The sequence below is a fragment of the Mya arenaria genome, chromosome 8, assembly GCF_026914265.1.
Source record: "Mya arenaria isolate MELC-2E11 chromosome 8, ASM2691426v1".
Lineage (NCBI taxonomy): Eukaryota > Metazoa > Mollusca > Bivalvia > Myida > Myidae > Mya > Mya arenaria.
Window position 1 is genome coordinate 43,549,796 of NC_069129.1, and position 14,508 is coordinate 43,564,303.

General features: G+C 32.5%; 1 protein-coding gene across 1 annotated transcript in view; it reads right to left on the bottom strand.

The window, feature by feature from the left end:
* The window catches only part of LOC128244218 (mycolipanoate synthase-like), a 42,885-nt gene that overhangs the window by 14,221 nt on the left and 14,156 nt on the right, over positions 1-14,508 (bottom strand). Inside the window, 2 exon segments of the mRNA XM_052962235.1 lie at positions 7,451-7,625; positions 9,498-9,679. Of these exon segments, the coding sequence (XP_052818195.1) occupies positions 7,451-7,625; positions 9,498-9,679 (357 nt within the window).

The window sequence follows — 14,508 nt, forward strand, 5'->3', positions numbered from 1 at the left end:
AGACATTTGTTTTATAAATCGTATATACTTCCTATGTTTGACTATTGTTGTAGTGTTTGGGGGAAAAGCAAGCAAACGCATACGAAACGAATAACCATTCTTCAAAAAAGAGCTGCTAAAATTATTCTCTTTAAGCCTATTAGAACGCCATCGCATGAATTATTTAAACAATTAGAATGGCTTCAATTTGAATACCGTTGCAAATATCAAACGGCTGTTATGGTATATAAATCCATTAACAATCTTACACCGAGTTATATAAGAGACATTATAAAGTTATCAAACAATACAAGATATAGATTACGATCTTCTACGCGACAAGACATTGCCCACATTCGACATAAAACTCAATACAAGAAACACTCGTTTGCATGCTACAGCGGGACAGTTTGGAACTCTTTACCAGAACGAATACGTAAACCGAACACGGAAAAGACATTTAAAGCCTGCTGCAAGAAGTTCTTTTTACATCATCAATTGCAAAAACCGTTGTAAGAATTGTACGCATAATTCCATGACTATTGTTTTTACATTATATATATCTCGAGTAAGGTGTTAAATACATGTGTGACTGTCCTACTTACTCAGTTAATAAATTTTAATGATACGATTTGTTAACCTTTAGGTACAAAATGATGTTTTGTTCGGCATTGATGTTATAATTAGTGTATTATATTCATGTTTCTTTATGTTTTCGTATAACATTTTAATACGCAACCTTTTGAAATAACATAAATGTATGCTTATGTTTATATTCTAAGCATTAACGTGTGTGTGCGTGTGCGTGTGTAAGTTCTTTCAGAAGGCCACATGGTAAATAAGGCGTGTGTTATGTTTGTTTATAATATGATGCCTATGTCTTAATGTGTTACCTTCTTTAAATAAAGTTATTATTATTATTATTATTATTATTATTATTATTATTATTATTATTATTATTATTATTATAATGTTTCTTTAAGTCTTGTATAAGAGCTCAGTGTTGAGACACTGTTTAGTACAGTGATACGAGGTCTGTGTTAAAATATTGTTTACTACAGTTAAGAATAAAACCTCTGTGTTGAAACACTTTTTGATACAGTGAAGAATAAGAACCCTGTGTTCTCATGGACCATATAATTTCAAACGGATCATATGAATTAATCAATTGATAATACAAATTCTAACCTACATTATTACGAAGATGAAGATGCCTGAAAATAGGCCACTGAAAAAAGAAAGTACTTGTTTAAAGACATTTAAAGAGATACGAACCCTCTGAAGTTATCAGTCCATTATTGTGTTGTCATGTAATAGGCAAATAAGCCAGTGAGGGTACTTTTTCGTTTTGCGCGTTTATCTCCCTTAGTTAGAATTAGGCCATTTTTTCAATGCAGATGTGTTACTGAGAAATTTGTATTTTCTTTAGAATTAAGACTAGTTTTGGGTTACCCACAGAGTAAGTTCCTATTTAATTCATTCCATTAATATTTGATAAATCATTTTCTTAAGCTGATATTTTCTACATTTTATGTTATTATGTATTTTTCATGTTTGTTTGTATGCATGGGTCATCCTTGTATATTCTTGTTTTTCATTTAAACTATTGATAAGTGTTTGCTTTACTGGTATCAGTTAGGTATATAATATTTAAAGTTTCTAGGCATTAACTGCATTAATCTAGCAGTCCAGATTTAGAAGGAAAACTAGGCATTTTAACTAAGTAAGCTTGTCTTTGTAATTATATTTTTCCTGTAGGTTATTTTGCTTGTTTTAATATAATTTTTGTTTGTTGTAGATTTCTACCTTCCCCTGGGAAGTTTGTATTGGAATAAACATAGAAACAGTATAATTATAACTCAGACAGGAACAACTCAGAATGCCCAGTCCAACGGCTCGAAATTTGAACGACTTTTCATTTGTGTTTGCAAATCCCTGATTTTGCAAACTCAAACTTGTACCCTTTAAAAATGATGCAATCGAATACTGGCATATAATTAAGTTAGAAGGATTCATTTAGGCATGATTTTGTTTGTCATACTGACCCGCTAATATCGGACCCAAGCGGGGTTTATACAGACCCTCCCACGGGGCTTCAATCATACATGCTATAAGTGTAACGAGGTGTTTAATTATAGCTAGTGTGAGTGTTTCCCAGGCGTGTATGTTCCGTTATGTATGATTGGCTTCAGTGTGAATACTAATTATCCTGTCATGGCAGTGAACACATTTTACTAACAGATTTGTTGTATTCATGGCATACGGACAATCATACATGACGGAACAAACACGCCTGGGAAACAGTTATATAAGCACAAAACAAATCCTTATATCAAAAAGAGCATTATGCTTTGCCACCGGAAGTGAAAACGAAACAAAAAAAGAGCTTTACTGTACGTTTTCTTTCTGCGGGATGAAATTCCGAGATTTTACTAATAATACACAATCCATAAAAAGGCCCACTTTTGTGCTATAATATTATTGTAATTATTAGTTATTTATCACTTTGTCATGGAATTTGAAATACATTTCTTTCATGTGAAAATACCAGATATTTTTTTATGCCCCCGAAGGTGGGCATATTAAAATCGCATCGTCCGTCCGTCCGTCTCAATAACTCGTGTCCGGGCTGTAACTTTCCCTTATATGGACATATTTTAAAATAACTTGCCACATGTGTTCCACATACCAAGACGACGTGTCGCGTGCAAGACCCGTGTCCCTACCTCTAAGGCCAAGGTCACACTTAGTGTTTATTCACAATGGAGTGCTTATAAGGACATAACAGTGTAGGTTGTCAAGTATGGGTGGTATTTTTTTATGTTATTTAAAATAACTTGCCATATGTATTTGACACGTAAAGGCAAGATCAACTTTTCATGTACTGACCTTGTTCATAGGTCAATGTCACATTCGGGGGCATTCGTCACATACTGTGACAGCTCTTGTTTTACGGGAGAAAAACAACAGCAACAACAGTTTTGACAATTTATGAAATAAAACGCGATTATGGCACTTCATTTAAAGCAAAATAAAATGTTTTTACATATGCATCTTATTTGTTGAATATATAACCCATGTTAATTATGTAAATGATATTATATAAGGTTTCAAAACTTATGAATTAGTGTAATGTAACCTTTCTGTTTTTAATTAGATTTCGTACTCTATTTTAGCCAACATTAAAAATACTGAAAAGTGGGAGGTATGTGTTGTAACGTTAACATGTAAATATTGCGTAAAATTGTTTAATAATCAGTACCTGAATGTGACTTTAAACCTGTTTAACACAAACATACAGTAATCAATAGTGTCTGCTGGAAAATTTCGAATGTGTCAGACGAATTATTTTGCGTTTCATTTCAGGACACTAGCGAATTAAGAGGGGGGGCGGGGGGCATTATCAATGCAAACACATGTATAGCAAACATATATTTTGACTGATAACTCTTTAACTACTTACTTAATAATAAATTTATGGAAAATATTAATTACTGATAACGAGATTGTAACCGTTTAATTAATAGCTAAATAGGCAAAAATATTAAATGAATGATGAATGCTCAAAGATTTAGTGCGATGTACTCTAATCTCAAATGGTAGAAATACTGTGTTTTATGCACATTTTTTTCAAATAGGTATAAGAACCATTGTTTTCGATATGTATTCATCCTTTTTAGAATAATAAAACAAAAGTATTAATTGTAGTAAATCTTATGTGGGAGTAAGAGTGCATCTTTAAATAATTTCTCAATTTAAATTGAATTTTTGTTTTTCACTCAACAACTTACTTATCATGATAATATTTTGATAATGATTATCACATTCTGTATATCAATAATGTAAAGAAATTTAATCACAATATTTCAGATGTGTGTGAACTCAAATGTTATACAATCAAGAAAGATTTTGATTGCTTTTATTTGACCTTAAATGTAAACTAATCCTTATTGGATCTTAAATGTCTCTGCTCTACATGATTATACAATTTACATGTTCACATCTATTCTATTTAAGAATTATAAGAAACATATTGGTATATATAGTATATGCTTGATATATAAATGCACATATATCAATATCGGATTCTCATTATGTTTTGGTTGAACCATCTTTGTAAAAGAGTTAAGTAACTTCACTACTATGCTCTTATTCAACATAAATTAACGCGCAGACGTTTTTTTATGTATTGATTTTAAGATACTTGAAGACAATTCTTTTTTAAATTCTTAATACCTTACACAGGTCGGTAAGCTTCTGACCAAACCAAAGAGTTAACCAGCTTTATAAAATTGAATGCTGATGATTACATTGCAAAAAAAGAGAAAATTGTCAAAACCAAAGATTAAACCTTTATCGTTGTGTACACCGCATTGAATCTTACTTACTTACTTATGTATTATATTTTCCAATTAAAAGTTTATTCGGTTTGACTACCATGTAAATCCAAGTACATTTAAAAATACATGCTATATATGCTCACCATTAACTGGGAAACCTTTATATGCGATTTTTAAAAAGTTAAACTCAGATGAGACAGTGATGAAATATTTTAATCACGTAAAATGATGTATTATCAGTCTCATCCTAGCTGGTATTTATTCGGCTATGTTTGTTTTGAGATAATACTGAAATTCTCTTCTTTGAACCATCTGGTGTCTAAGTCCGTTTTAAGTGTGTGTGGGTCGGAATCGGCCACCTGGGCTGAGTAGAGGGCAATGCTAGTGTATTAGATGTCATGGGTTTAATCCCCGTATCAGGCGCACTTATCCGTAAGGTTTTACCAACCTATTAACAGAAAATTTCTGTACGCGGGGTATTTATTACATAAGTATTAAATGGGTTGTTTGTAGGGGTGTGGATGGGGGTGTGTTGGGGGATGTGTAGTACTTCATCATTGAATTGGATTTCTGTAACACTTGGTTATGCCACAATGAAATATTGTAGTCTTTAATGGAATAGATAATAAATAAACTGGAAGATCATTGATGGTGACACGGCCATAATATAACTAAATTTTACGACGTCTGTAGATCGGCGATGCCGATGGTTGCATACAACTAATTGCTAAAATCTGAAGTTTAAAAAAATAGTATTAGAATCACATTTTAACTTTATAACATTCACTCAAAATAAACATGTTTTTTTTTTTTTTTTTTTTTACTTTTTTTCGCTTTTTAAAGTACATTTATCGTGTTATTTTTCATAAAATGGTATACTTGAGTTTTGCTGTTGTTTTTTTCTCTCGTAAAATATTCATTAAATTTATGGAATTCTCAAATGAAAAAATAACACTAAAATAATCAAATTAACTTAAAAGTAATGTATATAGGCTCAAAAAAATAAGGATGGATTGAGTGTTTTTGATAAAATCTGGGAAATTTATCCCGCAGGAGAAAAACACCGTACTGAAAAGCTGGAATAATTTGTGTCGCGTTATTTCACTTCCGGTGTTGAAGCATAATGCTCGTTTTGATATAAGAAGTTGTATTGTGCAAATATAACTTATATCTTGTATAATTGAAACTCCGCGGGATTTTCCCCCAGCTTTTTAGTGGTTGGGGAAAATCCCGCGGGAGAGTGAAAAACCCAGTGTTTTTTTCTGCAAAACCGCAGCTGGGGTCCGAAATTGGCGGGTCAATATGATAAACTTCCAAAACATTTCCCAAACAAAAAACACCAAACTCAACCTAAATAAAGCCTTCATACTAAATTATAGGCCAGTATTCAATTGCATCGTTATTAAAGGGTACATGAGTTTGCGAAATCCGGAATTTGCAAACACAAATGAAAGGTCGTTTTTGGCAAAAAACGACATTGAGAGGATTACAAATGTGCCCTTTAAGCGTTATTGGGCGGCGTGATTTAAAAACTGATTGAAATTGTGTTAAAGCTAGTGCTACCCATCAAAAGAGAAATGTAAATATTGTATCATAGTTGTAGCCTAACCTTATTTTGGACACAAAATATATAAATGGAACAGTATTAAAGATATTGTAATCGTTAAACGTCTTATATGTGCTTTAAGTAAAAATATGAGGTACTTTAGCGATCGTTGAACAAACTAGTACTTGAAGTTGTCTCCCTTTCGGCGTCAAATTCATATGACATACATTTACGCGCCGAGCCTAATATGAACTACGGGCGCCGGAAACTGTAGGGTTATAGTTCGCTAAATACATCAAGTGAGACATACCAGGAATGAAAGGGAAACGTTTGTCCTACGTTTATGCAACCTGGAAGTATATAATCTTCTTTAAACTCCAGAAATGGACTAAAAGAAGCATCTTGGATGAGTCTTAACTACAAACACAAACATATCTTAAACTCATATGCCATTGGGTCGAAAATGTTTTCACATATTACCATATTTGGAAATAAGCAGAATGTGTAATGACAAAGCTGCTTTGCAATTGATTCCCGACGCCCTTATGCGTTATACAATTAAATATTAAGCATAGCTCGAGTCTCAGCGTTTATAACCTACATGTTACTCTATACTTTGATACACGCTAACATGTGGTAGTTCCCGTCCATGTTCTGTACCGTCAGCTGTTCAGAGCGATCGCTGGCTTTGATCATACGCTCGCATTCTTAGTGTTGTTTAGGTTCGGAAAGGATTGAATTGACACCACCTACCAATCGGTCTGGGTAACGGCTGTCAGCATCCAGATACCTCAATTACATCATTTAATGTTTGCTACAAAAATCGTCGAAAATTTTATTGTTAGACAATGCAGACGAGGTTGACATAAAATGGCGCCGATCGGAATGCTGACGGTCATATTTGAATCGATATTTGATTGGATGTGTGTTTTATTTTGATTGACTGATGGGGACTGTTTACGTGAAAGATAAATACATATAAAGTTTAGTTCATAAATATTTTGTTTAAACGATATTTTACTAACTCGTCAGCTACTGTATCATAATTGTTAAAATTACAAAAAACATTGCTTAATACTATATTGCAGAGTGATGAAATATACTTCCCGATCAAATATTGAACTCTTAACAGTCACGATGTAAATATTTACATGTAACTCGGGTGTTTCCGTATACATTTTCATTGGTTAACGGAGGTCAAACCCCGCCAAGAACATGGACAATATGCTTACCGGTCTGTACGCGCCTTATATGAGCAATGCATGACAAGCTTTTTCTAGTTCTCTTTTATGGTTCAGTGTTTCCCCAAAAAAGATTACCATCACTTCGGCAAAAAAAGGAAGTAGTGCCTTTCATGTGAAACGTATAGGACTTACAGCCGGTGCGCGCTCGACTTCAAGCACGTATTATTACTTTGATGATTTAAGCGTTTACCTCTAAGTCAATGTTATCCTCAAATTAAACTCGGTCTACGAAGATTCCAACTCAATTTACACTGGTATATATTATAAAAAATTGGATTTTATTAAAGTTGTCTACGATGTTTTGTCTTATTTGATACGTTGATAGTATATTGATAATTTACCGTGGGCTTCGATAACTTGTATGGACGTTTTGTCTATTCCAAATCTATGGTACATGGAATTCATCAAGTCCGTCTGCGCTTTTGCCGAGGGATGGTTAATTGGTGTCTCATTACGTCCATCTTGGTTAACAGCGGTATTGATGGTTGCCCATATTCTGTTCCCATCTTGCTCTGCCTGTGTTAATCGTACATTTCAATATAGTACATTTGTGTTTTGATGCAGAATATAATTGTTTGTAAATAAGAACTATTAATATACAGCGACTATAAAGTCAACATAAATATTAATAAGTATTCAATGAGTAACGAGCTCGAGCCAGACAGATAGCCATAGCCTTTGTTAAACACATAATGGTCAATGCTTAAATTACAATGAAAGAGGGGCATCCAAAATCACAATAAAACAAAAACAAATTGCATAGACAATGAACTACGAGTAATGTTTGTATTGCCTCCAAACTGACTGCTTAGCAGCGTGGAATCCTGACAGCATAAAGAAAGAAGCCTGGCGGCCAGGCGTATATTGAAATTGCATTCCTACAATGAAACTGAAAACGCCATTTAACGTCTAAATCCTTATAACTAACAAACTTTAACTTTTCTGAAATTTAACATTGTTTGGCTGTTACTAACCTGGTAGAATTATACCGCATCGTACCATACGTTCTAAATATGTATTTATTTACAACGTATCTTACAATGTGATATGAATCTACCAGGTTTGTACCTTTTTCGTGGAATATTTTTACGCTTAAAAGTTAATAGGTACTGAGGTGATTATATTTCAATTTACATCTTAAAATTATTTTAATATATGTCATGTTTTATTTATATAGAGTACTTTTATATTGTTTTGAAATTATGTTATTCAGGTTGGTTCAAGATGGCTGGATGAAAAAACTCGAAATAATAACGCATTGTGTAAGGCACCACTACAATTAAACGGTTGAAATGTTCCATGTCCATGTAACCTTCTTCATGACAAAGTAAAACATGAACATTTACAAATAAATAAATAAAGGGTATTTTGAGTTTGACATATAGAATCACATGTTTCTAGCCTATCCAAATATACCATTATAGACATTTAAGTATTATCTAGGACTTATCTATTGTCAGTAATACAAAATATTTAATGACTTTACCGTGTAACTGGCCAATAGTTTTCTAACTATTTTTTGTCATTATCATGGACTTTTCAAAATGGCTTCTCTGTCGGCTTGCAAGCAATAATTAGATCTAGACTTGACTAAATAACGCACAAAAATGAGAATAAAAGACAGATTACAACGTATCAAAAAGAAGTGAACGTCGTAATAAAACTTTTTGTGGAGGCTTTAGTATTCTTGCCATTTTGCTAGATTCATTTGAGCAAAAATCTCATAAAATTGTGTTGTATCTTAAATGGATGGAATTTTACTGTATATTTTGAATTAACAACAAATTCAGTTTATCAAAATGCTGCAGTAAGGCAAAAAACCTTGTAGGTACAGTATTTTATTATTAATGTCATATCATTAACATTTAAAGTTGTTTACTACCATTGACAACCAGTTCTTTGTTTTACTAGTCTTAGCTACTCTAAAAAGTTGTTTTTCACATTTACTTATATGTGTTTCTTGCTCTGAAATAAAAGTAGAATAATGGGTTATAACATTGAGATAATCGTTCGCGCTTTTTATTTCATAACCTGGGCAAATATCAATCAGAGTCAACGGTCACCCATATAGTATCGCCGAAATAAAGTTTTGACCATAACAAGGTTTTAGGATTATTTATTCAAAAGCTCGTTCAAGAACACGTTTGTTACCATAATTTTATAATTTTATACTAAGGCTTGAACGTTGTTCATTTCACTTAACAAACCATTTCGCGACACAATAAATACGCTGCTTTCAACCAATGCGCAAATGTTAAAATTATCTGCACTTTACGCGATCCTTGTTTGGCATTGATTTCTTGTTTATTCGTTTGGTTGAATGAGCTTGTAAGCTGTAACTGTATTTTTATTGACCAGCTTATATTTCTCATGAATACATTGACTTACATCTTTAAGTCTTTTCAGGACGAGGATGCCACATCCCTCACCTCGTGCATACCCGTCTGCGTCTTTTGTAAAAGATCGGCATTGGCCTGAAGGGGACGCCATTCGTGCTTTTGTCAAGGCAACAAATACATTTGGATCGAACATCAGGTTTACACCGCCGCAAATTGCTGCTGTTATTGTTCCTGAAACGTATGTCAATGGAATTGCTTGTTTGAAAATAAGACAATTAACATTACCAAAGGATATAAATAAATTTGACATTATTGGTTTTTCTACAATTCATTTTATAACAATTTAGATGTAAACACAATGGATAGCATAGTGCGATTTAACACCTCCTATTTGTGTTTGCAAATCCTGGAATTCGCAATTTAAAGTACCCTTATATAACGGTGTTTTTTGTTTGCAAAATGTTTTTGGAAGTTTGTTATATTGACCCGCGAATTTCGGACCCAAGCGTGTTTTTTTAGACAAACACTGGATTTTTCACTCTCCCGCGGGGTTTCACAAATACGAGATTTATATTAGCACAAAACAACTTCTTATATCAAAAGGAACATTATGCTTCGACACCGGAAGTGAAATAACACGAAACAAACCCCCAAGGTTTTCAGTTCTGGGTTTTTCTCCTGCGGGATAAACTTTAAAGATTTTATCAAAAAAACGCAATCAATTCAAGTCTTATATTTTTGAGCATATATACATTACTTTTAAGTTATTAATTACTGTTGATGGATTATTTTAGTTTAATTTATTTGATTTGAGAACTCCATAAATTTGATGGATATTTTACGGGAGGAAAATACAGCAAAACTCAAATATGCCATTTAACAAAAAATAACACGATAAATGCACTTTTAATAGCGGAATAAGTAAAACATTGAACATTTTTATTTTGAGTAAATTTAATAAAGTTGAAATGTGATTTTAATATTAACATTCATTTTAAACTTCAGATTTTATGGTATGGCCTTGCACTATCTTTAAGTTTATTCATTATCTAGATGATAACTTTCATTAAAGGCTTTAAAATTTCATTCAGAAACTACCACGGGTTACATACTTTCATTTAAATAAGATCTTATTGTCTAGGTAAAACGTTAAAGACTACAGCATTTACTTTTGTCATAACCAAGTGTTACAGAAATCTAATTCAACGATGAAGTACCACTACCCCTCCCCCACACACACAACCAATTGTATACTAACTTACGTAATCTATACCCTGCGTACATAATGCTTTATAGCGACTGTTTATAGGTTGGTGAAACCTTACGGATAAGTGCGCCTGATATTGGGATTAAACCCATGACAGCCAATGTGCGAGCATTGTTCCCTACTCAGCCCAGGTGACTAATTCCGACCACGCACAATTTAAAGGGACATAGACACCAGATGGTTTTAAAACGAGAAATTCAGTATTACCTCAAATCAAACCTTGCCGTATCAATTCCAACTAGCACGAGACTGATAATACATCATTATACGTGATTTAAATATTTCATCACTGTCTCAGCTGAGTTTAATCTGTCAAAATTGCACATAATGGTTTCTCAGTTTATAGTGAGCATATTTACTTTTAGCATGTAAAAGTCACATGATTAGTACAGATAAATATACGAACGCTATTTTTAAATTCACTGGGTTTTATATGGTAGACAAACCGAGTAAATTTCAAATTTGAACATATCACACACCAGTAAGTAAGATTCAATGCACTGTACACAACCATAAAAGTTTTATGTTAGATTTTGACAATTTTCTCTTTTTCTTACTATGTTATCATCTGGAGTCTAGTTCCTTTAATATTAGATTGTGTGAAATAATTGCTTTCAAACAATATGAAGAGCTGCATGGGGTATTGAATACAGTAGTTTAATGAATTCCATCCTCTAGCTGAGTAAAGGAATAAAGGATGAACACGCATTTGAAAACCACACATCAGAAGTTCTTGGAGAGCATTTGTCAGCAATTTTTATTAATTAAATATAAAAAAACAACAATATTCCAAGAGCGAAATCGATAATAACTTAAAAAATGGAGAAACAAATGAAGAAACATAAAAACATAGAGTCAAGTGATGGAACATGTATTCAATGTGCAACTCAAGTTTATCTAAGGGTCAGATATCATTGACTTAATTCACTCTAGTGGTCAGTTATCTAATACGCTGTATCGTTCTCAGATTCAATTAGGACCAATATTGAATACCTGCCAAGTTTTACTTGCAAATTAATTCGAACACAAGTTGTTTAATATTGCTGAAAGTAAAAACAGACATACATACAAAAGAAAACAATATAAATCTAAAAATGACAAAACAATAGATTTAAGAATAAAAGAAATCCGTATCCTTTAATATATATTGCATATAAACAATAAATAATCTTTTAGGCCTTTCATTTTTTATTGTTTGTTTAACGAACCGCCATGCCTGAAGATGTTCGTAGAAGGAGGAAATAAAATAAAAAATAAAATTTCAAAATGATCTTTTATATTTTGGTATTAAATAAAACATAAGTTATTAAGCTACTTATTAAAATTTTAATACTTTAAACACAAAACAGGGATGGAATCTTACCACCGGTGCTATATTAAACAACACTTTTCTTCCAATCACTGAACAATTACTGCCTGAACAGTGTTCACATCATTAAATTTTAAAATCAGTTCGATTTTGATCACTATTATTAAGTTTTATTTAAATGAGCACATGATAGTTAATTCTGACTAGGTACTGTTCACAATCTTAACATTAGTTTTAAACTAAACACTTAAGTTTCATTTGAGTTATCACATGACTGTTAATACTGCCTAGATACTGTTCGCAATCATAGACTGTTCACAATCTGAACACAAGTTAGCTCAATTGATTTGGTCCAAAAATGACTTTCAGACCATCCATGAGTCTTAATCCTGTTATTAGATGGCCATGCAAGTTCTCCAGGGCACACTTGTCTTCCTAGGTTTATACACAGAAAAAGAAAGTATAAACAATTTTTACGTATTATGTGCAGCGTTTTCTTTGGTATGGCACAAACCAATCGGAATCTAATAGGTCCGCGACACTGGCACAAATAAAAACTTATAGTCAAGAGTCAAAAACAGCCTGAATAATATTTTATCAGGAGGAACCCAATCAAATTTCTTAAGTCTTGGACATCATTAAATATCAAATAAACTGACAGTCCTTTTAGGTGGCACATTTTCTTCCTTTGTTCTGACAGAACCTCTATGACAATTTACAGAGTTACAGATAAGTTTTCCAATGTGATTCCACACTTTTGAAAAATAAATAAATGGAATCTCACATTATAAATGAGTATTTCAAGTTTCTATTACCCCATCGTTTTGATTTTAATTGAGTAACAACATTGAACTATTATTTTTTATTAGTGTGATTTGAAACAATTGCTGGTAATAACTTTATTATTAAAAATAAGTGAGTGCACAACTTGCATGACATATACAACGTATACCATTATAACAAAAACTCACAACACACACTGACTAGAGTAGCTATGGCATTAAATATGGCAATAATGGTGAACACTAAATAAGACTTAACACAATAAATCGAATTGTTTAAAAATACCAAAAAAATGAAGAAATGTTGAAAAACAATGGTTCTTATTAATACTACAAATTAACAGAAAAATAAACATAATAGCATAAGTTCGTTTATTACAATTCCAAATGATAGCATTATCATTGAAATTAAAGTAAAGAAATCGAACGTGACTCATTTTTTTTTTTAACAAATGAATTTACTGTTTGCTGTCCGAGAAATAGCTTAACGGTAACCACTCCGTCATGTTTCTTCGAGCGTTGTTGTCCAATCAAACGTCTGAATGCAAAAATCAGCGATTACGATTGGATGACTTATAGACTGGCTATAGAAACGAGGAAAATTTGGAAGGAGTTGTCTTTCTTTCCCCGACATTTTGTTTAAATCGACGGGTAAAATTCTGAGCGGAGAGAATAAAAAAGTTTGGGTTTTCCAACTTTTTTTCTGAAATCGCGTTTTTTTTTGAGCGGCAGATTTGTTAAACGAACAATAAAAAAACAGTAGCCTTATAAAGTTAATCTGAGTTGCCCGTCACATTGTTTTTATCTAAAATTGTTGCCATTTATATGTAATAGTTATATATGTTTATGAAACAAACCAATAAAATACATACAATACATTGACATACACTATAGTAATAGTTATTCTGACATGAACGTTGCCAAGACAAACGCCATGGGGATAGTAATTCAGGGACATTCATATGTATACAGTATAAGTAATTAGTTATGAAGACATGTACATTGAGAGGAATCACACCTAACATTTACATATACTATAGTATTAGTTATGAGGACATTTACATGGGGGAAAAATCACACACACCATGGGGACAGTTATTAAGAGGGACCAATATTACATCTAACAAGCACAACTTTGTTACTCGAAAGTCCAAACAGTAACATAAATCTGACAAAACAAGCACATACTGAGTCACAGATATCCAATTAGACTTTTGGATGTTCAATTTAGACCACTGCAGTCAGCTAAATAGGCCATTTCAATCATGCGCCTACCTGCACATTACATAGGCAAAACTGCTGTCTGTGTCATAAGAAGCTTACTGAATTTGATGAAATGGTAATACCTGTTATTACATGGAGGTATATGTCCAAGATTTTATCATTAAAATTTAATTCATATTTTTGGCAATATGCTTTTGCAATTTCAAATAGAAAAAATATCATAAAACATAAATTATATAAAATATATTACAAGCATCAAATACCTCTCTAAATTAAATCCTAAAACCTTTCATAACACCCCGTTTTCTCACAAACCTGTTGAGACGTTTGAAAATTAGCAGATGATCCGCGGGTCCAGAACGTGTGCCCAGAATTTGACATAAGCATAACTTAGGGGTGTATGCTCTTGACTAGCGCCCCTCCCTTAGAACAGAAATATGTTTTGTTTAAAGAGTTGGCATGGGTGGGAGGTACATAT